At 38.4% G+C, this 27,129-nt stretch overlaps 1 protein-coding gene across 9 annotated transcripts in view; it reads right to left on the bottom strand.

Moving 5' to 3' along the window:
* The window catches only part of celf6 (CUGBP Elav-like family member 6), a 159,752-nt gene that overhangs the window by 44,172 nt on the left and 88,451 nt on the right, over positions 1 to 27,129 (bottom strand). For 8 of the 9 annotated variants that reach the window (XR_003595198.1, XM_028015086.1, XM_028015081.1 and 5 more), the window contains exons 3-4: positions 14,852 to 14,900; positions 2,200 to 2,328 (exon numbers count right to left, since the gene is read on the bottom strand). Coding sequence is in view for 8 of the 9 variants with exons in the window: in XM_028015086.1 (XP_027870887.1) it covers positions 2,200 to 2,328; positions 14,852 to 14,900 (178 nt within the window). In the remaining variant the exon portion in view is untranslated. The remainder of the gene's footprint in view (positions 1 to 2,199; positions 2,329 to 14,851; positions 14,901 to 27,129) is intronic. The other variant, XM_028015085.1, reaches the window with a different exon arrangement.

The following is a 27,129-nucleotide window of genomic DNA, read 5'->3' as shown; positions in this document are numbered from 1 at the left end:
ACAATGTTCTGTTGGTCAGGTTTTCTGATTCTTGGTGGGAATGAGCTTGCAACTCTTGAAGAGAAAAAGAGAGGACTGAAGCAGCAGCTTAAAGTGTTCTGTCACTTTTCTCTTAAATCATTGTGAAGGTAAGCACTGCCAAAAGAACAGCACAAATAGGTTTGTCTTTAGCTTACGCGAGTGAAGACTTTGTAAACTGATGCGCATAAACAGATTTAGGACGTCATCGAAGAGAAACACCAACAGTATTATTTAGAAGTAGACTGAATTATAAAAGTGGTCTTAACAGACCATTTTCAGTGAAAAATTATGACACCGCAATAAAGATGTGAATGAGAGCAGCTGTTATTTAATTCACCCATACTAAAAGTTTAAATGAGCAAAGAGAGGAAAAGTAATTAATCAGATGTAAATATTCTCATAGAGGCAAGGTCACAAATCAAGATGTTAATTGGTGAATGACATCATGGTATGCATATTTATTTTTAAGCTTCCTTTGAGACAAAATACTGTACGTAAAGTGATTAAGAACTAGTTCCTGTTGGAGTTATAAACTTAGTTACAGACATTTAGATGGTGAAAATCAATCAAGTCATTTTAACCTGGTTAAAATGAACTCAGAGCTAGTTCTTGTTCAGTTGTGTACTGTCAACGCCTCCTCTGTTATGACAAGTAAAATGCTAAAAATGATACAGGAAATTAATTTGTCCACTTGACTGTTCTGTAAATTTATTTTCTGTATAATTTCAGGTGAGGCAGTGCTGAGCTGTGCCTCACAAACACCAACAGATGCAGGCAGTTGGGGCACTCCCGTTGTTGTCTGACTTTATGTTGCCAATATACATATTCAGCTACACATGAACTACACATCCTGACGTTCTAGTCTGTCTGATATATTCAAAGAATGTGTGTGAAATATTCAGTCTCACTGATCAGTAAAAAAATAAACAGAAATAATGCACAAGGTGAGGCAGAAAATACCATGCTGCTCTTCTTCTAGACATGAAAGGAATGAAAACATACACAACTCCTCCTTGGCAATTAGTGACACAGCCAGACTTTTACAAATGAAGGTGAACAAGGATGATTTTTACAACAGAGAGACAGAGAAAGATGGACTATATAGAAATAAAGATAAGATAAGACTTGATTTTGAATTAAAGTAAAAAAAACGTGAACTCAGCCAAAAAACATTTAGATTTTTAAAAAACGAAATTTGACCTAATATAAAATATTATTCTTTCGCAATCATATTGCTGAGCAATATTGAATTGATTAAAGAATAATTGAAAGATTTTAAATAAACTAAATGTTTTAATTAAGGTCAAATGTGGAATATACTTTTTTTATTTTGTATATTTGTACATTTGACTCCAGAGCAGTCAATACCTCACCAGTTAGGAACCTTCCCACACATCCTTTTAAAGATGAATTGGCAATAACACTAGATGGGAATGATTAGTTCAGATTTTGTCAGAATTTGGAACAGAGGGTCATGACAAGAAGAGCAGATTCATCCTATATTTTAAAACTATCTTTATTTTGACTATCCTCTCCTACCTAAATACAATGTAGGCCACAGACGTGAGCTCAAATCTGTCAAGAAGTGAGTGACAGCAGCAGAGCTCAGAAACGGTGCTTTATTTACAGTAGGACAATATTGTCCAATAACAGTCTCTGGGGAGGGATGATGGGAGTGTGGGAAACAAACATGATTACACCTCTCCACTTTTCAGATAACACGAAGAGCAGGAAGAGAGGTGGTGCAGAGAAACAAGCTGCTACCCGAGTGTAAGCCCAGGATGAGACGAGCGACTGTGATCAAGAGACAACAAACGGAAAGGATGACGAATGAAATACCAAAAGAGGGAGAAAGGAGCAGGAGATGGGGTGAGAAAATGAAATGGAGAAAAACAATACAAACAAAAGAAAGTGGGGGAAAGAAGGTGTCAGAGTGTGGTGACAACGAGATATGATAGAAATGCAAGTGTGACGCATAAAAGGCAGAATATGAAAAAAACTGAGTAGCTGAAGGGGAGGATGAGTTATTCAGAGAGCATTGCAGACAATGATGATGAATGCAGCATAGGAAGACAATACCTCTGAAAATGCAAAGAACAGAAAAAAAGATAAATAGATAGGGATTAAGAAAGATAAGCAGGGGAGGAGAGAAAAAAGGGGAGGCGTGTGGGCTCTGACCCTTACTGGCCCCATCAGGCCCTCGAAGGACGGTGCACTCCTCAATCTGGCCGAAAGTCTCGAACAGCCGCCGGACATCGTCCTCGCTCTGTTGTTTGCCGAGCATTCCTACAAACAGCTTCCTGTCTTCTGGATTGGGAGAAGGGAAGGAGAAAGGGAAGGAGGGTGGATAGAAAAGAAGAGAAGAAAGAAATGCTAGAGCTGTTGGCACCATTCTGCAGAGGCTTTTTTTATCAGCAGTCTGCTGTGTTGTTGCTGCTGCTGTTGCTGTTGTTGATCTCACTGTTGTCGAGCGTTTCACTTCCCCACCCAACCCCCCTCAATCTATGCATGGGGGTGATTTATTCCTGCATCTACTAATCTATTCAAGTCTTCTGTATTGATGTCTGATACAGACAAAGTTGGGAGAGCTGCGGATTCCTCCCAAAAGTGAGAAGGGTAATATTTTGCAGGAGCAGGCAAGCTCTTTGATTGTCGGTGAGGAAACATCCAACAACAACATGTACATTTTTATCACCCAAATAGTAAGCATTATAATAAACAACAGCAAACTTCATGTACAAGGTGAACAATGGAGTTTTTAAAGTCTGCCATGTTTTGGAGGTTGTTATGTAAAATAAAAGCTAACAGACATCTGTATGGCTTTCATACATGCATACGATACCTTGCAAAAGTATTTATTCTGCTTGAGCTTTTTCATAGTTTGTTGACGAACTATGAAAAGTTATGAAAGTTGAAGAAAAAGGATAAGATGTTTCACAGTAATTTCCAAATAAAATGTTTAAATTGCACTTTGAACATGTAATAAAACCCTTTTACTGTTAAACTTCTGACTAAAATCCAGCACTATCAATTGCTTTCAGAATTTATATAGTACGGATTTTTGTGTATTTTGTTCACATTGTGAATTTAGATGCTCTGTGAAGGCCTCAAATGTTTGTTAGAGAACATCAATGAACGATCAGCACTGTGAAGTGAAAGAAACACACCAGACAGTTCAGGGACTAGGCTGTGAAGGCCTAACAAAACATGGCCTCCAACCTAAATTGACACGCTGGGAAAAAAGAGCATTACCAGCAGGCCACAAATCTGGCCTTTATGAAAGTGTGGCAATATGAAACCCTGTGCTGAAAAAAAAAAAAACTAGGTCCTTGGCCACAAACAATATTCAGGACACAGCAAACATGAAAAAAGTTTTGGTTATATATGGCTTAAACTGAACTTTTTAACCTACATTCAATACATCATCTGTGAAAGAAACTTAACACTGCTCATCAAATGAAAAACACGATTCCCACAGTGAAGCTGGTCATTGCTGATGGGAAGACTAAGCTAAGTAAAAGACAATGTTGAAAGAAAACTTTAGAAGCAGCAAAATACAAAAGAAATAGTTAATTTGCAGGAGGACAATGACATGAAACATACAGCCAGAGGTACAGTGAAATGGTTTGGATTAAATCATATAAAGGACAAATGCAGTCAAAACAAACAAACTAGCACAAAAATAGGAACTAAGACGCAGCCCTGGGAAAGCCTCATGGATCTCTCACTCTCAGATAAAAGTAGCCAATTTGCACTTAGGTTATATTATGTTTTTTATAGTCATAGGTGAATTAATCAATGGGCATATTATCTTGAGATATGTTTTTTTTTTTTTTTTTGAAAAATACAGTATATGTGCATCTTTTTGCACATATTGCAAAATATTAAATTAAAGTACAAATATGAAGATCACCCTTTGACATTGAAATGTTTTGCAGTTTCTGGTAAAATAGTCAACACAGTCATATCTCTATCACACAAATTGTTTTTCGTTGCTGTATTAAATTTGAAATGTGCTGTATATCACAACTTAAAAAAACCCAATCTGCAACAGAGTGAAATTTACTTCATTGTTTGTATTTTCAACAAATGCTTAGAGAGAGTAAAATGAGAATCTCTTTGAAATGCAAATCCTTCCCCAGTTCTGGAGCGTTGAACTCTTACCTAGACCTATGGACTATATAACACAAAATTCCCAACCAGTCAGGGAGCTGCAATTTTCCAATTAATCCTACCAGTGCCTTGGCATTAGACAGAGCATTCATCTTCTTCACATCTTTTACATTATGCATCTCCTATTTCACTGTTGTGAAACGAAATGGCTACTAGCAAGAACCTATGAACAGGACTGAGTGAAAGTGGCAGGAAGAGGAAGAAGAGTTTATTAGAAATGACACTCTTGATCTTCATCGTGAGTCATTTGACTGGTGGGAGCGGGCAAGGAGTGGGGAGGAGCAGAGGGCTGGAGCATCACCTGGGCTTCAACAGATGTGACACCTCCTGTACCTGCCAGGCCCCATTAGATGCAGCTGTTCTAAAAATAAAGAAACAGGGCTTCCTGTTTTTTCCTGTAGTGAAATTGTCTCATTTTCCGTTTCTATAATGTTCTAATAAAAACTCATATCTACCACTTGGCAGCACAAATTAACTTCTCCATAGACTGTGATTGTTCCAAAAGTGTCAGTGAATTTTCCTGTAGTTCTGTCTCCCGCAAAATGATTTCACCAGCCCACAAGCAGAGCCTAATACTGCAGCTCTCCTTTTGGAACCTCAGTGTTTAAGAAACCCCAAGGAGATCTCGACAGCCTGCCATTTTGAACAGGATTCGGCAAAGACTGTCAAGAAAATTAATATCTAGCAGGATTTTTATGCATTAGTGGAAAGCCTCTCTGATAAAAAGTAAACGGGTGGGAAAGGAAAAAAAAAAAAAACCCTGAACAACATCCATGGTTTCAAAGGTGAATGCATTTGCTAGAGTTCTGCTCTCCACTGTTCATGTTTTTACCAAGATGTACACATTACAACCTAAATGGGCATAGTGCAACTTTACACACCTTCTGCACAATGTTAATGTTTTGGGACAAAAGTCTCATCTTAGTCCTGGCCTGAGAGGATCTAATGGCAGCTTTACAAGGCTAATTAACAAGCCATGAGCAAGGTAATGAACTTTCCAAACGCGCTGGCAAACGCAGAAATAAATCACACCCCAGTGAATGCATTAAAGGAAGTGTGAGTGTACTTTGCCGCCTTCCTTTGGGAGAGCTGCAGTGAGAAAATGAATTTGGAGCTGGTATCTTTTCATTGCCGGACCTGAGAGAGTCTCAGTTGGCCCTCTGCATGCCCCGGCCAGTATATAGATTGCTATTAATTAGTCCACTTTGCACCTGCCTCCTAAGAAGCTCGTATAGTATTTTCCATGTTCCCTCTTGTCTCCAGTGGCCATTCATAAGCTTTAAATTGCCATTTTACGAATATGAATAAATATTCTGTGGTACGCCCCCAGCAAAAAAAAAAAAAAAAGATGTGATGACTTCAAACAGGACCAATGAGTATTCTATCAAAAGTGGGGAAATAAAGGACTCTTTTCTGAAGTAGAGTCATGTATTTGCATTAAGAGGGGTGAGGACCTTCCTATGGAGCTCACTGAGGATACAGAAGCAAGACGAAATTCATTGAGTCGACTGTTTGACCTCTTTGTGCTTAGCTTGCATTGAGGAGGGCTCATTTTATCCCTCAAACAGAGCTTAAACGCAGAGCTGGAGAACATTTGAGCTTTATAGCACTTTTGTCCTCTGCGCTGAAGAGACCTTTGTAATCTGCTCTTCAAACAATAACACTTCTTTAAAACAATAATGTCTGAGCACGTGGTTAAAGCCTGGCTCGAGTCTTTTAAACTCAAACTCCATTAAAGAATCAATGTTTAGATGGGTGTATTCTATTATATGTCTTTTCAAAGTAATATGACATTGATATTATACACATACATCAGGTTTCCTGTCAACAAATACTTTTATATTATCCATAAAAATGATAAAGTGTGCCACAATGTCTAGAAAATGTTGATGATGAAACTGTAGACTTTTATTTTCAGGCAGCAGCCAATACACATCCACAAGCACTGTCATCTATACGTCTCTTTCTGCCTCTTTCCACCCCCACTTTCTATTCTCCAGACTGAAGGTGGAGGCAATTGTGTGGAAAATGGTTCCATGTCAGTCTTCAGCCATGTCCAAACTGAGGTGTCATGTGGACAGCCCCATTTTATGAATGCAAATAAAAAGGGAGATCAAAAAAGTTATCAAAACACTACTGACATCTGACAATTGCTTGTCTCAGGAAGCCTTTTCATTTCAGCACCCGGTATATTAAAAATTAATGGATTTTGCACAGACGCCATATGCTGTCAAGATTGATGCTTCTCTCAATGGAATAGTGCTACTTGTGTTGTAGACTACAGTATATACATATAGATTGTTCTTTTATTTTGCTTTCTTTTCCTTTTGTTCTCTTTATAACTTTCTTTTTAATCTTTGTTAGGAAACTTTTAATTTTTCGGTCTCTTCAAGGAACGAATCAGTTGCTCTAAAGTAAATTCTAAAACAAAGTTTCAGCTGCTGTTTGCCAATAAAGGGTATATTCTCTTTAAAGAGTAATTCTACTGCCCCACCGTCACAGTAAATATTTACTTCCTTTTTTTCACATGGTTCTATCAGTTATTGGCCCCAGGCAGGATAGTCGGGAAGCTTGGTTGCAGTGAGTGTTCACAAAGCACGGACAGCTGCATCCAATGATAGAAAATGCATACTAGACCGCTGGGTACCTTTCAAATGTGGAGAAATGTTTTAGGCAGCACAACAAAGATATTATGCTTCTGAAAGACTCATTAGAATACCCAATGCTGGTACGCTGCTGCCTGGGAGGCCTGCTACAAGTCAAAGTCAAGCTCACACATATGCACACATGTGCACCCCCACAAGTGGTAGCACTTAATTCCAGTGAGAAAAGCATCAATCTTGTGTGTGCAACCTGCGGCTTCTGAGCCACAGGTTGCAGACCCCTGCAGACGTTCCTATAAAAAGTAAATCTTTTCTCCAAAGTTATTTAGAGATGCAATGTTCTCAAAATTTCCCTAATGACCCATTTGTTTTAAATAAAATTTTATCTTGGTTTACCGGGCTGTTTCAAAAAACTGTTTGACCCCTGGAAAAACTCACCAGATACGCATCTGGGAGCTCTCTTGAAACCATAGCTATGTTAATAAATATATGAGTATCTGATGTGGAAATTTATAATTTAAGGCTGAATTAGTTAGTTCACTAGTTAACACACTTACACAATCCGATTGTAGTACCAAGCTGTAGAAAATTGTTTGTCTGTTTATTGCAGAGAATATTTGCCACAATAAAGTCAGTATCTCAAAATTCCCAAATTTCCTTCAAAAGGTGCACACTATTGAAAGCCACTACATTTTGTAAAATAACTTTTAGCAAGGGCTGCATCCAGATTAATAAACAGTCAAATTCAGTAATCCTGATTCCTTTGCTATCCCATTTCAAATGAGCTTTTTTTCCTTCTTCAGTAAATTCTCTAAACTAATAGCTACTTACAGTTATTTGTAAGAATCAGATTAATTCTCTAGCACTAAATGAGGCTTTATCACTTGTGCTTCATAAATTTCTTCCATCTTTGCACTATAAACCATTACACAATATTACAAGCTGTTAGACTTCTCAAAATATTTTATCACACAGCAGAAGCTTGTGCCACAACTCTGTGGGGCTCTATAATAAACCATGTCTGAGGGGAAAAAAAAACAACATTAAAGTTATGGTCTAATTATTGATGATCTTTGATGATCTTAAGAAGAGTTTAAAAAAGAGAATTCATACCCAAGACTGAATTTGGACATTACCCAAGAAATCAGTATTTAACAACAGAAACAGAGAAATATCAAATACTAGTGTTACAAGAAGTATTTTCTTTCTTCATTTTGACAGGCACAAAATCCATTCAGTGAGTATGTCACATCTGTTAACACAAACTTGTAATTGGATTAGCCAGAGAAGAACAAAAATAGACATGATGAAGATCCATAGATAAAGAATAATTAATTGTAATTATGTGCATTAAAAATCTACCAAGCATCCTGAAACACAATGGGAATTGGCTACAAAACAGATTCAAAAGAGAATGCTAATTTTTTTTTCCTCTAAGTTCAACATGTAAGCCTATCAGTGATGCCAATTTGGACCTGGCACACTTATTTTTTGTCTCAAATCCTCATTTACAGAAGTAGCTCGGCATCTACTTCACGTTCAAACAAGAAAGTCTCCTACATAGAACTGTCAATTTTTGTTCTCTTCGCTCCAATAACATTATTCTTCTGCATGTCCCATGCTTTCGAACTGAAAAAGGGAAGCAGGCATTCAGTGTGTTGGCCCCCACAGCGTGGAATCAGTTGCAGTCTGAACTTAAGATGTCGGAAATGATTTCACTGGACTTATTTCGAGCAGTTCTTAAAGATAGGCAACAAGATTCTATGAAACAGTGTCATTGTTTTTTGCTCAGGTCCCTCTTGAAAATGAGATCTAGATCTCAACGGGGTTTACCTGATTAAATAAGGGAATATATATAAAGTCATCTTGTTTCAATGTTTTAGACTTAGTCCTGTTGGAAATGTTAGCTGATGGTTTTTACAGTAAATTAGTATCTTTCCTGCACTATTTGCTAGAGGTTACATTTGAGGCTATGTGCTGGCACCAGCAGAAGGGAACCATGAAAATGCAATCCAATGGGAGGATGTTCCTACCCTGGAGTCATCACCACATTTTGAACAATTAGTATTTTTTTTTTACTTAAAAAAGTGCAAAAAATGAATAGAACAGTATAATCTTACTTTTACGCATCCACTTCACCGTTGTTTTTTATTTTATTTTTAGGGGTGTGGTGGAGGTGTGGGGGGAAGTCAAGTCTCGTTTGACCCTCACTGCACATAATATACATAGGTCATGATCAACAAATAAACAGAAACAATCAAATATAAATAAAGTTATGTTAGACAAATAAAAAGAAATACAAGAAATATTGGATTTTATTAAAGCATGCTATAATGTTTTCCTTGACCTAGTCAGGTGCTGCTAATCCATAAAACTAAATTGGTAAGTTTGTTGTCTGAACCTAACACTGTGAAGGCAAATGCAAACAAAAGCTGAAATTAAACAAATATCAAAAAGGCAAATTTCAATCTAACAAAATGGCTAAATAGCCCTTTTGCAAAATACCTTAGAAGGCTGTTTGAACTTGGAAATGTTTTGTCAAATCCAAATCTGCCTTTGTATTTAGAATATTTGTATTCTATGAAATAATATTAGAGCAAAGACAGAGCAAAGTTTCTATATATAGTAAGTTTGAGCATATTTCTCTTTTGAGTTATCTAAGAATTAATGCCGATTAAGTGCAACATGGAACATGGGCAAAGTGTCATATCCCATAAAACTACAACACAGTCAGCTTACTATAAACCCAACGCCTAACTATAATTAATATTTGACTTCCATCCAACTAACAATCGAATAATGAATAAACTACACTAGACCTCTTTCATACAATTCTTTAACTGGCACTGCCATAAAGAACTGGATTATGTACTATAGTGGATTGTCACAATTTCTGCTAGATGGATTTTGACATAGAGGGCCAAAAACAACAGAATCATTTATGTGGCTTAAACCTAAATGGTTTAAGCAGAACCCAATCATAGAGCTTAAATGTTTAAGTGAAAACCTTTGAAACCCTATTATGGAAGCTCATGCATTCTCTGTCATTAGGTCTCTTCTTAACTTGGCAAAAATTGCAGCATAGACAAAAACTTTCAGAGTTCTTCGTGATTTTTACACAACTGTGTCCAGAGGCACAGAGGGATCTTTTGGCCTCATTTGCATGTAAAGTGGTGTGCTCGCCTCTTGGGGTGTGAAATGCCCCCAGTCAGCCCCTACATGCGGCCTGCAAAGTGAGACAGCCAGCAGCCTTCACTCCTCCCAGCCTGCTGAAGGATGGCATGGCAGCACAGTGCGTAGCATCTTAAGGTAAAGCCAATCTCTTTGGTGCCCAACTAAGGTCAACTTTCTGAAGGACAGTAGGTTGGCAGGGACAAACATGACACTCTCATAAAGACTCTCTTCAGCCAGTCAGCCAAAGGACAAGAATGAGCTATGAAAAATGTTTTCCTCGGGCTGTTGGGTATCAAATGTAAACACTGAAATGTTCCTGGTATGAGTGCCAAATCAAATCAAAGAGTGTTTAACTAATAAGACTAGGTAAGAAAACCATGCACACAAATATGCTGAGAAGTCCATTGTGAAAAAGTAAATCCTGATAGGGATTGCATTTCAGGGCAGTGTTGAAAACATCTTATCAAAGTTAATAAAAACGGAGAGTGTGGCTGGCTGACCCATCATCTTTCTCATCAGTGTGGTCTCCAGTCGCATAGCAGTGGTATGAGGAGTGGGACCTGGCTCCAAGATTGTGTTTAGATAATGGTCATCTCCAATCATAGATAATCTTGCCCCATCTTTTCTTCTCAGACACAGCAGCAGACAAGGTCAGGGGGAAAAAGATTCCTGGCGAGGTAGAGATAGGGATGGGGCGGCTCTGAGATGATTTACTGCTGAGATTCACTCAGCTGCCTCCATCACCCTCCGTTAACTTTCTCATCCTGTCGTCTTTTGCCTTCTCGCTCTTTCTGTCTTTCATCGTTCACTCTTTTGCATTGTTCCGTGGCCCTTGTGCTGAATCCTGACTCCTTTCTGTATCACTTGGTCTAGCTTCCCTGTTTGGACTGGGATAAACATTGAGTACAAAAGGCAGCAAGAAAGGAAACTAGGGGAAGCTAGTGAAAGAACAAGAGATGTTTCCTTTTGATCTTTTCTGATTGTTCTGTACAGTAACAAACAGGATTTAAGACACAGGTTCTCCTATGCCCTTACAGCACCAATCAAAAGACTACTTTAGTACGTTTCTCTAAGTATCTCGGAGATGAAATTATAAATAAAAATGCCAGAGTGATGCAGAAAAACTGGTAGAAATGGTATTTGTAGGGAAGAGGTCAATTGACTCAAGGGACAGAAATAGATTTAAGAGCTGCAGGGCTTCTCTCCTGTGCTCCATTCTGTCTTGTAAATCCAAGGAGAAAAATGAAGCAAGACGTGAGTCATTGAAATAGACAGCCGGAGAATCAGCCCTGTGATCCACAATGGCAGCCGAGTAGCAGGATTGTGAGCTGCCAGCTCTCCCCTCCGTCCTCCCCACCATTTTATGAGCACCGGTTTTACTTCTTATCCTGACACTCCCATATCCCCAGAGAAACGGTGTCTCGCAGGGGCAGAGTGAACAAAAGAGGGGCTACTGGAGCGTCGAAATGGAGTAATGGGCCCTAATACCTGCACAGGCACGTAATCGAGACCCTGCACAGCTTTCCATGACAGATAATTGCTGATGTCTTTGTAGTGATAAATGTGACTCTCTTCTAGAGGTGCAAATGTCCTGGTTCAGCCTCAGGTTTGACAGCCTTGTGGCTCCACTGGGACTGGTGCCTGACTGGTCACCAGCTTTCCAAAGATGAATCCCGATATACTTTTTCTCCCTTAGTCAAACCTCACTGGGCTGTCTATTTTCTTTTAACCACAAGCCTTCATAGTAAATCTCATTTCATTGTCAGCTGTGACTGTGGTTTACCTCTTCTGCCTTGTCTGCTGACTTCCTGTTGCCATTAATGCTCAATATCTCTGTTGGGGCCTGTCTGCTCGGTCTTATTTCATTCTGTCCTATCCTGTCCTCCTATATAGAAAGTTCATCTGACAGACTAGCAGGAGTTGTGCCAATGAAAGAACCCTCTGTATTTCATTCACGCTGCCTGTTCATCTCCGTTCTCTTTCTCTCAAAAAAAGGGGCAGTAATTGATACTGGGACCCAATCCATCCTCCCCTCTTAAGCCCAGAGATCCAATTTATCTTGGTGAGAATGCTGATTGGCTTTCTCCCAGGCCTTGTCAGTCAGACTTTGCCTGTTTTTAGATGGCCGTTAATTAAAGTGTCGCCATGACAAAAATAAGATCTACATTGGGGTGTGTGTGGCAAAGGAAATGAACCATCTCATTCACACTTAACCACATAAATCAACAAAGTGAGACTAATATGACCCAGGCAGTCTAAAGCACCATTTTAAAATGAAATCACAGGGCTTACACAGAACAATGCAATAAGATCCTTTTCAACCCATGTGAATCTTTAGCTGGTTTAATCCACATTTACCTCAGTTATGTTAGTCACAAATGGCTTCAGAATGATCAAGTCAATCACAGTATCAGTCAGACTATAAATATAGGAAGGAGGCCATGCCACAGATTCAGAACAGAGTCAAAGTCGACTTGCATAATTTAACAAGACCGAAGCTTTAAATAACGTAGCAGTACACCACAGTATTGTTTAATGTGTTTATCAATAAGTTACAGTAATCTTACTGCAAACTATCTGTAATAGATGGCCATAAGTTACTATGTGGTTACCTAAAGTCATCATGTAAACATGTTATTTTTCTATGAAGACTTTACCTAAATTATACAGCAAATAATGTGTTAACCAAAATAAGGTCTGTAAATATAGCAAATATAATTCATTGGTCAATTTAAAAATTATACTATTGCTATTTCTCTTGATCACATTATTCTATACTAGAAATAAAAATCTTAAAACTGTGGTTGACATATGTATTTATTCCCATCACACACCTCAATTTACATTCCAGTGCAGCCAGCTGCCTACAGTGCTTACCCAATCAGTAAATAGAGCCCACATGTGTATCTTTTTTTTTTTTGGTACAAATCAAGCTGTTCTGTGAAGGCATCGTGTTTGTTGGAGAACATTACTGAATGAACAGCACCAGAAAGACAAGGGAACACACAAGATAGGCCGGGGATAAAGTTGTGGAGAAGTTTAAAGCAGGGTTAGTGTGTAAACAATATTAAATGATTAAAAGAATCTCACAGTGATCATCCACAACATCCTCATAGCATTGTGGATGTTGTGTCCATCATTGGAAATAGAAAAGAGAACTTAATAGGTTTGCAAAACAGCAAATCTACAACAGCATGACTGTCAACCTAAACAGACAGGTCTACCAAGGACAGTATTAATCAGAAAACAGAGTGGGTGATCTTTAGAGGATCTGCAGAGATCAATGGCTCATGTCAGTCTCGTGAAAATTATTAGTCATACACTTCACAAATCTGGTGAGACAACATAAAAAAAATGCTGAAAGAGCCACAACAAGTCATGTTTCCAGTTTGCAACAAGCCATATAGGGGACACAGTGAACATGAAGATGGTGCTCTCTTGAGATATACTCAAATCTGAACTTTTTTACTTCACATCATTCTAAACATACAATTCCCGTGGTAAAACATGGCACTTGCAGCATCATGCCGCTCTGATGCTTTTCTTCAGCAGGGAGAAGAAAGGCTGTCAGAATTAAGATGGAAGATGCCAATCTCAGTGCAATCCTATGTACAACCAGAACTACAATGGAATAGTTTAGATCACATCATATTCAGTTGTTACAACAATTTAGTCAAAGTATCCACTTGAAAATCTGTAACAGTCCTTGAAAGTTGATAGCAAGTGAAAAAAAGTGCTTTGGTCAGATGAGTCCAAACTGTAACCTTTTGGTCCACATGCAAAACGCTATGAGTCGCAGGAAACCACATCATCCTAATGCACACACAGACACACGCCCGCACATATGCATCGTCACAGAGGTGGAAAGCTAATGCTAGTGCTTTTTTATTCACCAAAGTGTGCAACAGGGCAGATCTGAAATGATAACATATTGGAGGATGTAAAAAGTCATGGGTAGATATTCAAATTCTTCCAAGACAAAAAGTCTAACTATGCAATAAGAGTTAAATTTAAGCTTTTATATGAAAGTATTTTAATGTCTTAAAGTTACTTAGACATAGTTGAAACTTCTAATTGAGAATTTGTGGCAAAGTTTGAAAGATGATTTTTACAGATTCAATCCCTCCAATAACAGAAAAACAAATTGAAATTCATATGTATAATTTGAAAAATTCAGAAAAAATGGAACGAATACTTTTGCAAGGTTCTGTATTTTTTCTGCCAATATTTTCCACAAGCATAACATATTTCAGACTAGCTTAAAGCGAAAATGACAACTGGAATGTTTTTTTAGAACATGCATTGTATAATTTATTGTTTTGAAACCTAAACGTCTGCAAATATACGTTTATTTGCTAGGTAGATCACATACTGAATTTTTATGCACATAAAGAATAAGCATAGATACACTGAGTACTGATGGTCACTTAGTTGTGCTAGCACAGTATCTACAGCACACTCAAATCAATAGTGTCTGAGCAGCTTCCATAGGAATGAATTTATACTTTTCAGTGTGTTTGAGTATCTATCCCTCTCTGGAGTAGGCTATGACTGTAGACATAGCCTTGTGGAGGTCCTGCAATTTTTTTTCTCCATTTTTTTGTTTCTTTTCGCTTTCACTTTGTGTCCCTTTTTGCTTTGCCTCAAAAAAAATGTTCTATGCCTGTGAACTTGAGACAGCTCCTCTGCTGGCGCAGATGGGAAGTCAATAGAAGCAAGTGACCTATATTATGGGAAACTCTACTAACTCCCAGTGTGTGTCTAAGGTGAGAGCAGAATATTAAGGATTGCATGAGTGCTATACCAGAGTACTTGTGCGTTTGTCTGTGAGTGTGTTTTTTTAGGGGTTGTTCACCAGAGACTAGACGAAGGTTAATTACCTCCCCGTCCTTCGCTGTCGGCTGGCTTCACCTGAATGGGTCGGTTCATCTGGAGAAGCAATAGGGAAGAGAAAGGAAATTCCAGTTTAACCAAACACAACAGGAGGTAACTTTACAATATACAAAGTGCGAAAAAAAAAATCAAATAGCAGTGTTTCTGGTGTCAGTGTCCCATGTCTGCTCTGCATTGTGTGCTAAGCACAAAAATTAAATGGTGACAATGATGTAAAGCAGATAAATCTGCGCAACGCTCAATGGCAGTGTCGTTAATTAATCCAGGACAAAGTCTCCAGAGAGCCTGAATTCCCCTCACAGTTCAGCAGAATTAGCACTTTTCAATGACAGAGCCACACTGGATATCAGATGGCACTTGGAGATTAATATCATTACATCAGCTACTCCCAGCCTCACTGGGAGTGGTCTTTTCTGACTGGCCCTTGCTCTTCTGTCCACTACTGGGTCCAGACCTACAGTCACCAACTACAGTCTGCTCATCCCTGACCCTCTACAATTTCTTCTGCACTTAGTCTGGCTTGTTTCTCTACGCCCTTCTGCACCTCACACCCATTAAGGCAACGGCATGGTCAGTCTATTCTACCTGGTGTGGCCATCTTTTTCTCCCTGGAGCTATTGAGAGCCTAGGAGCAGCACAGCTATAAAACACTTTCTGAAAGGTTAACAGTAGGAAGGAGATCAACAAGCTTTGAGAAAATTTGATGTAGAAGTGATATAAAAAATAAAACCTGTTAAAAATAAAACCTCGATAGGTTCTTTCTCAATAGAGTTTCAAGACAAAAACAGTTTTAAAGTTTAGAGTCATGCCTTAAGATGCAACTTACAAAGCGTGCCTTCACACATGAAATCTGGCATTGTTTTTCTTTGTACTACAGGCTTTAGTGAGTCTGTCTTTCTAACTAGACATTTCGACCAGGTTTTCTGCCAGTAACAGTGCCCACTCAGATCAGTCAGCTGCAGGGCAACGTTGTGGATGTTGTGCCTTCAGGCAATACAGCATTTGACAACACTTGACATGAACTGAAAACATGGCAAAATATAGACCCAGAATGCCAGACATGCATGGACATGGCTCTATACATGGTGACGTATTGCACTACCCTGGCATTACGCATTAACACTAAAGTTAACAATAAAGTTTGTCAAGAAAACAAACACTTTATCAAAGGCTAGTGCAGAACGCTTTGTATGGAAAAAAGGTATTGTGTAGAGTTAATATCTGCTGAAAAGTAGATCATAAATGACTGAGTTGACAACAGAAGGTCCAATTCATAACTTTTCAACAGAAAAGTTAATTAAATTTCCTCATGTTGTACAACCCTTCTCACAATTTGATCACCAGTTAAGCCCATTAAGGTGTGTTTTTTTTTTTTTTTGTGGTGAGTGATTGTCTCCATCTTCAGACAATCAGAGTGAAGACCTGAAAGCAAAATGTGTCTTTGTTTGAAGCTGCTGTACTGGGGTGAAATGGTACATAAATGTCATGTTTTTGTGTCAATAAAAATAAAAATTACTTACAAATTTAGTTTTTTTTCTATTCTTTGGTCAGCAATGAACATGTAATCTTATTCAATTTCTTAGATCAACCTAAAACATGCTTTTAAAATGCAAAATTCATTGCAAAAAGGAAAATGTAAAAACAGCTTCAGTTTTAATTGACATGAAAAATCAGTCACGTTCTTTATTGTGTTCAGTGTGACTACTACGTCTTTACTAATAAAGAAATTACATTTAAAGAAAAACATGAAATTGTACCATAATGACATTATCTTTGTAATCTTACAGAACTGCTTAAATGATGAAATTATGCAACTTACTGACCTGAAAGCTATTGGAAAAATGGATACATAAAAAAAAAATACAAATATGTGCTTACTGTTTTTTTGGAGGGGCTTTTGTTATGTCTATTTTCAATACTGCACTGAATATGCTTACATGTAAATCTAACATAAGGTCCAAGGAAGAATTCATAGCAGTCAGACAGAAACAGAGTGAGTATCATATAGACTATAGGGGGGGTAGGGGGGGATTGCAAGATGTCATGCTTAGATTTCTATATGTAGTCATAGAAGTTTGAAGTGGGGGCAGAAAAGGAATATTATAAGAGATTTATGATGCTCCCAAAATCCATGTCCTGTGATCATTCAGCTTCCAGGTCTTAAACAGCAGTGACTGGTCAGAAGGCTTCATTAGTAGCCCCAGAGCTACTGCAGCAACAAGAGTCATTTACTAACCCAAAAGTACACTTGGAGTTGCTAAGCAACAAAGTGGAGGTAAGCAACAGGCAGACATGGCAGCCAGGTCATTGGTCTGCAGGCTGTTTGCCAACCAATTGGCAATTCTCTACCGCGGTCTATTTTTTTCTTCACTTGGTCCAAGGAGGTGATAACCCCCCCCCAAAAAAAACTTAACTTCCACTATCCAGTTTGTCCTACTTTTATGCCCCTTTTTCAAGATTCTGACGACGTTTTCAGAGCGAATCTACTACAACTTCAGCTTCCTGCCAAATTATAGCATTGAGCTTTAAGCCCTTCTGTGCACCTGTAAATAGCACTCACATGCATATGGCTGGAGTATATATGCTTCTCTGAGAAGCTCCGTAGCCTCCTCTGCAAACATTTTATTGAACGGACAGCTGGAATGCTTCTAACAAGCGAGGTTGCTGCACAAACATTTTTAAGTTCACTTTACTTTTATTGTCTTTCCCTCTTCCTTTTTTTTATCCTCTGACGTACTGCAACACACACAGAGGCACAAAAGTCTTGGGGCTCAATAACAGCAGGTGGCTTAGGTGACATTTTAATCCCTTATTACTGAGTGCAGGATTAGCCAACAGATCAAGGCAGAGTTAATTATATGAATTCATCAGAGGCTGGGCGAAGAGGCTGCCTGCTTTCCCCTTGGGCCAAGACCTACCACCCACTCTTTGTGCACACACACACAAACCTATGCACACACACAAACACATGCACTGAGGAAAATGACAAGTGACATTCTATTTATGAGACACCAGCAAGCTTCTTATTAGTACTGCATTGACAAGGAGTGGAGACAACATACATCATGGCCCCCAGAGATGCTTTGAGACAAATGACATCAACCACCTTACAACTGCTCACAGCAAATTTAACAACAGAAATGCTGTGGATGAAGACAACAGGCTTCTTATCATCCTACAGATGTGTGTTGTCCGAAAGTTCAACCACCCCAACCCCACTCTGCACCCATACACCAATTTTTTTGCTTTATCTTTGTCTCTCGATGTCCATTTGGCCCCCAAAACCAATATGCTTCCCACCACAGCCCCTTAATGGGTTGATCAATGCTGACAAATAGGCAGCTCATGCTGTCTTGCAGGCCAACTCACAAGTCTGTGCGTCTGTGCTGCTGCACTTACAGAGGCCATTTCTCTTTTTCCTGTTTTCTTCTTTTTTTCTTCTTTTTTTTCTTTACCCCATATCCAACTCTCTATATTCCCCCCTCTTCATGCTCTGTTTCCTTTATGTCTATACATTTTTTTTCTTTCATCTAATCTCCAAGGGCAAATCTATATCTTTCATTCGACTATGATGAATAAAAGTCAGGAGCAGTCACGGAGGGAGAAAGAATCACTAGTGTGGAAGAGAAGAACTTGCTTACAGTTCCCAAGAAAAGACAGCGTTCAAGTTTCAGAGGCAACACTCCTGTGTTTTTCTGTGCATACTTCCCTTTTGAGCGTTTGTCTAGCCTCTCTGGTTGACACACAGTAGCAAAGCGAAAAGTGGACAAGGACACTATTGGACACTGTTTGACTGTGTTTGAGTGTGATCTGTGACTAGAACAGCTCACAAAGCAAGCAAGATGGATGATTCAAATTAGAGAAAAAGTTGTCACAAAAAGCATGAGTGATTTTAATCCACTTAATGGCTCAACTGACTGCAATTCTTATGCCTTGCTGTTTCTGGATGGGTAAAATTATCAAGCATGTGACAGAAGAAAGAGCTGAACACAATACACTTCAGTTCTAAAAAAATTACTTGATCAACAATTTGAAATTCTTTGTTTTTATTGCTCCTTGCTGTGAACTCAACTAGAAAACTGAGAAAATACACCCATGATTAACTGTTCAATTGTGGGAACTGGAAAAGAATATTCAAATCAACGCCATAAAAAAATATGCAAACATGGCATGTTCTGGAGTGGAACTTTGCAGAGAAAGCACATGATTAAACAGTCAACAAAGAACATGACTGCGTGACTAGATTTCCACAACACAAACAGTCTTTTTAGCGGTTTCCTGTGTAATCTAGCATACAATTCAACATTTTTTCTTCTTAACTAAATAGCTTTCACCTAGATTAAGCTTCTCAATTGTTTATTTCAATGACATTTGGAAAAACAGAGGTAGCATTCTACCATCCCATAAACATGACACTATAGCATACATAATTTGATTAACAACTACAACAGTCTTCAACATCTTTTTTGGACATTTTGAAAAATTGTACAGCTTTAGTTTCACCAGTCTTATCTACTATATACACAGCGCACATAGTGTATGCTCTCCTGCTATTACGTTTACAAAAATGTGACTTGAAACTGATAGCAATAACATTAAAAATAAGAATACCCAATATCGCTACCCTATGCAAACACGCTGTCTGCACCTATGAAGATCCTGAATAGATAAATATTTCCTCCACATGCTAGATTGGTGACCTCAAAACAGCTCCACCTATTTTCTGATTTTGCAAAGAATTGGTAAAACCCCTTGGTTGGACTTCTAGGCTCTCCACATGTCATTCCTGCAATTAGCTTTGTTGGCTCGTTGTTTTCTTTTGCACAGAAAGCACACCTTCCCAGAATGTCCATGTTTCTCCCCATTTCTTTTCACTGTTCTCATCTGGCAGCCTGTCAATGCAGTTAGCAGGACATGGTTATGCTAAAAGGGAGTCTAACATGAGTATGCATGTTTCAACATGCTTACTGAGGATGAAGCAGCAGGTCAAAGTGAAGATTCAATGCAATCTGTCACTCCTCTCAGACAGACATTTTACTAATTGTAAATTTTTGATGAACTTGAATTTGCCTGTGTGATTCTATAGATTTCCACAATTTGTAATTTTAATCTGCATCAAACTATGTTTGAGCAGATTTTAAAATAATAAACAAGATTGAATCAAATTAATGTATAATTTACATGAATAGATAGAACTGGAGAAAAAGGATATAATTAGATTGCGTGGGAATTGATACAATATAAACAAAGTGAATGTAATGCAATTGAAAAATCCACAAAATGAATAAAAATTCCAAATTATGTTTCTTCAATGCTGTAACAAATAGCTCATTGTTCTAGACTGAATCCAGCATAAAACAATAAAATAAAATAAAAATAAAATCAGCAGAGGCTTCCTTGCATCATGCTCATGTTCTCCAAGACAATAATTTTTTTTATGCACAGCTGTGGTTTTACATTTTACTAGAGGTTAAAAATATTATAGGTTGTGATATTCTTTTAAAAATGGAGTTATGAATCATTATCTGCTCAATGAGACAAATTACTTGTGTCATCCGTTTTAAGCAGACAGTGACAGCAGCAGATGACGGATGTTTCTATACAAAGAAAACAACAACAAAACAAACTTATTTAATGTATCTGTTTCAGGATTAAGATAAACACAACCTTCAGTCATTTAAAAGCATGAATTAGCAGGAACATTTTTTAATCAAAGGTCTTTTATTTTCGATAACAATTAGAAAGCACATTTCTTGAGAAATAAAACATATTAAAATATACTTCATGTGAGCAAGGCAAACAGCTACAAAACTGTGATCTACATCATTTACAGAAAAAACTAATTAAACATAAATTAGTTGACGTGAATGAAAATAGGTTTGTTATTTTTAGTAAACTATAAACTTTAAATTTAGTTTTATCCAGAACTGGACCTAACAACTGAATTCCCATCAGATGTCTGACTCAGATGCGATGATTTCAGTTTCATTTATGAAAGGTAACATGTTCTGGACAAGCCAACCTCAACTGAGGATTTATGATCGGCCAGAGGCAGTTTAAAGAGGGGTTTGTCTTTCTGGGTGTCTGGATAAACTGTTTTGAAACACAGAAATCATTCTCAAGCCAGTAATACATCCTTTGACCTCTATTTCTGCAATGAAGTGCCTCTAAATTCTAGCAAAAGAAAAAACGCCAGCTTCATAAGAAAAAGTGACAGAACGTTCAACACTGCTTTGATAAAGTGTGATATTTAGCATGTACATTCAAAAGAAAATTCTGTATTTTTGTTGTTTTTTTTCCTTTTCTTGATTCACACACAAAAAAAAAAGTCTCAGAAACTCAACAATCTCACGGTTGACTTATATCACTGAAAAAGTAGCTCTCAGATCCACACACACTGTAGCAGTCCAAATTACTGTTTCCATCACCCAATGCTCACATGTCAGGACATCCTGCCCATCACTTCTGTCTGGAAGGGGAAACAGGGCCAGCACGGTGGGAATCAGTCTTCCCCTCAAATTGGTGTGCGAATTCACAGCGGCCTCCCTATGAGACTATAGAGACAGGAGAGGTTGGGCCCGCTGTGCATGTTGGTGGGGATGGCTTTGAGCTGGAGTGATCACAGGTTGCCTGTCTCCCCCGAAAACACATGAAGGAGTGCTGTGTCTGCCTCACTGTGAGGAAGAGTGAGAAGGGGTGCTGACAGCTCAGCCGAGGGTTGCTGACAGTGAGATGGAGTCTATTTTTAGCTCTATAAGCCAGAGCTCCTATTTAAAGATTACATATTCATTGTCGGCTTGGAAAAGGGGGAGGTGTAGCAAACACTTAAAAAAAAAAAAAAAACATTAAATGAATAAACAAATAGAATAAAAAGTTGCTAAAATCCAGCTGACAGAGTAATCCCCGTTGTGACGCTCCTCTGTTTGTGTTTGGTCTCTAATCTCCGTCCCGTTTTCCATAATTACCTGACAATTGATCCCCCCATGGAGCATTTTTTAATTAAATTTATCTCTATGTATCTCATATTGACTCCTTGGTCCTCTGAGAGGCTCAGCCGAACATCTGAATCAATTTTTAACACCGCACCCTGCTTAGCCTGGTCCACCCCAATCACGTCTTGGGGACTGTAGCCCAACCTGCATCAATAACAGTCTTATTCTCTGATTCTATATTTATTTCTTACCAATCTGTACCCAACAGGCCTCCTGCAGCGGGGAGACAGCACAGGCCTTACAAAGACAGACAGTTGATGAGAGATCGAGCCATCGTGTTTTATCTTCTGCTCCATAAAGCCTCTGTTCTTCCTCTTACTGTGGATGGACGGCTGTGTAGATCACTGAAACCAATGGCCAGTGCACTATATTACATTTATTGCCCCCCATTTTTTCCTCGCTATTTCCCTCCTTCCTCTTCCTGTGAAAGTGAAGAGGGTGGAAAAAAAGGCAAGGTGAATCAGTCTAGAGGTGGGTTAGAGGAAGGAGGGGGTGACAATTCGACACAGTGAGACAAGACTAACAAATTAGTCAAAGTGACAGGGAGTTTTATGAGGTCTGTTCTTGTGAGGCGAGAGCTCCTCTCTTTCTCTTTCATGGGCCGCAGGGACACTATACCGGGGCATTCAGTGTGTGTGTGTGTGTGGGGTGTGGGGGGGGGGGGGGGGTTCGTTTGTGCATTTGAAATGTTGAAAAGATCTGAAGAGAGTAAAGGAACAACAAACAATGACAGAGAAAAAGAGAAAGAAGACCCGGTCTGCAAATTGTTATTCTTATTTTTGTTGTTCTGATAAAAATACATATCTGTTTTTGATTTTTTTGTCGATTTAAAAAGTTCCACTTTCATAATTTACCAAGTTAAATCTAACATATTTTCAATGAAATGATATGCTAGTTTAGCAAACATGAATGTATACTGATAACCAACCAATTGAAATTATTCTTAATTTGCATCATATTTGTGTGCTAAACTGTAAATCCTTAAAAATAATATTTAAGTCTTATTTATTACCTCAGTGTAAAATTTTTAATGGGTGGTCTAATCAGTCTGGCTGATACTTTGTATTGGGTATTTTTGGGAACAACATATGTGCAAAGAGTACAGATTATGTAGTCTGTATACTATGTTGCCCTTCAGTAATCAGTAGATTTAAATAGAGAAGACGGGCACATCCAACTACCTGATGCAAAGGTGCACACTACAAGATTTTTTTGCCTCGATTTTCCCCTTACGACAATCTTAGAACGTTGGGCGTTCTAAGATTGTCGCTTGCGATTTCGTAACCGATCATCCTATAGTGTGTGGTGTGTTAATGGTAAATCGTTCTGGCCACTCTGATCTAAATCGGGGGGTTTTCCCGACTGGGAGAGTTAACGCAGCTTGTGGAATGGACAGGTAACCAATCAGAAAGCCCGGATTCCCTCCTTGTTTTCTGAGGGGAAATTACGGAGGGAATCCCAAAAAGCTGACACAGTGCAACCCAAAGTCCAGCGGACATTGGAGATATGTGGAAACAACATTAATGTTTATTCAACATTTCATGGAAAGAATACAGAAATGACAGGGGGAGGAGTTGGAGCAAAATTGCTACCGCAGTTGATAAACCCGGTAACTTTTCAGCTGTTCTTTGTTAACGTGACATAAATAGTTATAATGATTTTCATTCAGTCAGGACTTGCTGACACAAGCCACATGCATTGCAGGTAGATTGTAGTAAAGCATTGATTAATGCCTGGTTTTAAAATTAGTTAACTGGACTTGTCCATTGTTGGTGCCCATTGTTGGACACCACACGACATGAACGAACCCGATCGAACAGTTATACCTAGGATTTCTGTCGGCTAATGTGTGGTCCTCAGGTTTTGAAAATGGGCCGACAATCGGCTGACAACTCTAAGGTCGTGTAGTGTGCGCTGGGCATTACACTAAGGAAATGAGGAAGGGAGGGTCAGTGGAGAGCACCGGAGTTGAGTCTTTTTTCATTCAGTGTCATCGACAGAAAGAGAAAAAGGCCGGAAGAAACGATAAAGCCGATAGTTTTAATTTATCGTGCGAATTATTGTTTATCGTGACAGGCCTATTCATAAATCCCAGGTTTGTGATGCCACAGAATTTATACATTTTATGTGAAAAAAAATAAAAAATAGCTTTGCTTTCTGATTGCCAGATATATTTTGGCAATGATTTCTAATCCAGTGTATCCTTAAACATTTGTAACTTCAGTTATTTTTTTATTTTTTTAACTCTTAACCCATCCATTAAAGGAATGACTCATTTTTCAGTATCTTACCAGCATTCCTTATTGATTTAGAAATGTCATCCCAACATGATTCAAGCTGTCAGATGTTAAACTTTTGAAGAATGTCTCATCAGATCGGGACCAGTAGTTCAAAAACTAAACAAATGTTTTGGCCATCTCTTTGATCATTTTAGCACCTACTGTGTTTGTGAGTGAAGAGAGGACAACACTGTGACTGGATACAGACGTGTTCACAATGAACAGCAATCAACTGTGACTAGTTTGACACATTTTTATGTTTATGGCAGCCACTTTCATCTACAGTGACTTAGACAGCACAGGTAGGTGATCTGATTGATGTACTTTATCTTATTCTTAGCGGTGGGACTCAATTCAAATGTTTAATTAAGCTAATTCCAGGCTATAGAATTAATTAATCACAATTAATCACATTTTAATCGAAAACTGTCTATCGAACAAAAAAAGGAACAATTTCAATTCAATAACCCTTTTTGGTGCAAATCTATTGAGTAAATATTAGATTGGTTCAAGCTTTCAAATGTTTCACAAATCCCTGATCATTCATGTAACTACTTAAAAAAAAAAAAAACTTGGTTAGAAATGAGGAATGTGGATGCTGAAATTAGTTGGGGACATCTGTACAGAGTCAAATTACACTCAAAAACGTTCATAATGTGTACAAAAAGATAAACATAAATGTGTATGGCATACTGCATAAATGTGTACCTCAACATTCACATATTCACAAATCAAAAACCTGCTTGTGCAGGTTTCAAACTGCACAAGCAGTAATATACTACACATAGAAATCAGCAAATATACGTACACCAGCGGATCAGCGCATGGATTAGCTTGCCTGTGCATTCAACTTTTGAGACTTTGTCACCGCATGAGATTCACAAATGAGACTATGCATTCAAGGCAGAAGAAACCATAAACCTTAAATATCTAAGCCTTAACCCGATAGTGGAAAGCCCAAAATCACTATATTAAATACATGCACGTACATAAAGTTATTTTATTCTAAAAATAGTAATTTTGTAGGGTGCATTTCTGAAATATGGAACATTAAATTGGAAGGTCCTTCTATTCCTAGAAAAATTAAAACTCTCTGAAAACTAACAAGAGCAGAAGGGCCAACTTGTGGCAGCGGTTTTGCCTCCATCATGGGACAGAGTGCACACAATGATTGGCATCCACAACGCGCCACCTCTTCTGAAGTAAGTCTGATCTTAAGGTGCAGCTAGAAAGAAAAGAAGTTAACAGATGATGTCACTTTACAGAAGAGTAGTTGAGTGTGTGCTTGTTTTTCACCTGGAGTTGAGAAGAGCAGCAAGAACCAGGTAGTCTTAGCTCCTGGAGGCTGCAGCAGCCACAGAAAGATAAACACCAGAACTATAATGTCCCTGAGAACCATAGGTCACCAGCTAACATCCACCATCCCGCGACATGACCCAAGCCCTAACACAAATACCATCATAACAGCAGGACAACCCCCGCCTCCACTGTTCCCGTCCCTAGGAGCCCAAGGTTTCCCCCGTAACATCACATGTGTTTATAATAGTGAACATACTGCTTTCAGTGCATGCAACAAAGCACAACAAGTCCAATGCTCGGGCTCAAGCAGACAAACAAAAAGCTAGAACAGAGAAGGCAACATTAACTCAGCATCTCCCAGGGAGCACCTGTCTTTCTGCAAGGCCACAGTACAAATGTTTTGGACCCAGCATGTGGAAACAGTTAACATGGCACGCAGTGCAAAAAAATGCAAGAGAATAATAATAAGTGGGAAGGTAATGACACAATTCATCTGTCAGATTTATGAGTGTGTGTCCCGCTTTGCTCCACTCATGTACCTGCTGGTCGGGTCTGTGCTGCAGCTCATACACAATACTGTGCTGATGAGAAGTCAGCTGAGAGAAATTACAGAACAATTGGCAAAAAAATACTGCTCTGCAAAACACTGAGCAGCAAAAATGGTACAGTGCTTACTAGAACACATTGGCACGCTGTCTCCAGGTATGAAAGAAGTGTTACAGTATTCTGATCTTATACTATTTTATTTTATTTAATATTTGAACAGATCGAATGATACAATGCCAATCATTGGTTTGTGACAGGCTTTTTTTTTGTTTGTTTCCGATTTTAGAGTTTGTCTTAAAGATTTAGATTTTGATCATTTCAACCTCTTTTGGGTTTACGAGCTGGTTTTCTTAGTTGTTCAGTTGAATCCTGTTCAGTGCAATAAGCTGGATTTTATTATTTTCTGGACTTCCAGTGTTTAGTGTCAGTGCCCTTAATCAACTCTGAGATTTTATCTGTCTTCCTGTTTCTTTATTCTTTTGGTTAACACTGGGTTCCCTGCACTGCAGCAACTTGTGTTTCTTCTTTAAATAAATTGTTTTTATCATCCATCTACTACCTGTTGCTTTTGTGCTTCCCTGCACCTGCTTTCTCTGAGGCCAATGCGAAACCCAATTTTGTTCCGAAAAGGTACAACCAAGGCTGTCATAAACCTGACAGTAACATTAATCCGGTTAGGAGGATTGAGCTTAAATTTCAGCAAATATTGCATAAATCTAGAGAAAGGATACAAAAACCTTTGACCCAAGTCATGTTTTTTAAAGGCAATTTATGTGAACTTTGGAATTTAAAGAAAAGAAAAAAAACAATAGCTATTCTTACTATTGTAGCTCTGTGTATCACCTGCATAGTTATGGTAACTAATCTTTCGACTTGTTATAATCTGAGCTAGTGGGATTATGTAGATATTAAATGAACAGGCCACCAAATAGAACCTTGTGGAACCAAACATGCGATTGTTGTAATCTGAAAAGATACCCATTGACACAAAGAAGCCACTGCACTTTAGCTAAAAAACCTAAGACCAGTAAAGCACTGTTCCGACCCCAGCTCTCCAGTCACTTCAAAAATATCTCATGGTCAGCAGCCCTGTTACAAGGTTCAGAACCAAAAGTGTGCACTCTAAGTTCACATTTAACAATATTTTGT

The sequence above is a fragment of the Xiphophorus couchianus genome, chromosome 4 (assembly GCF_001444195.1).
Source record: "Xiphophorus couchianus chromosome 4, X_couchianus-1.0, whole genome shotgun sequence".
NCBI classification, from domain to species: Eukaryota; Metazoa; Chordata; class Actinopteri; order Cyprinodontiformes; family Poeciliidae; genus Xiphophorus; species Xiphophorus couchianus.
This window is presented reverse-complemented; position numbering and strand designations above follow the sequence as displayed.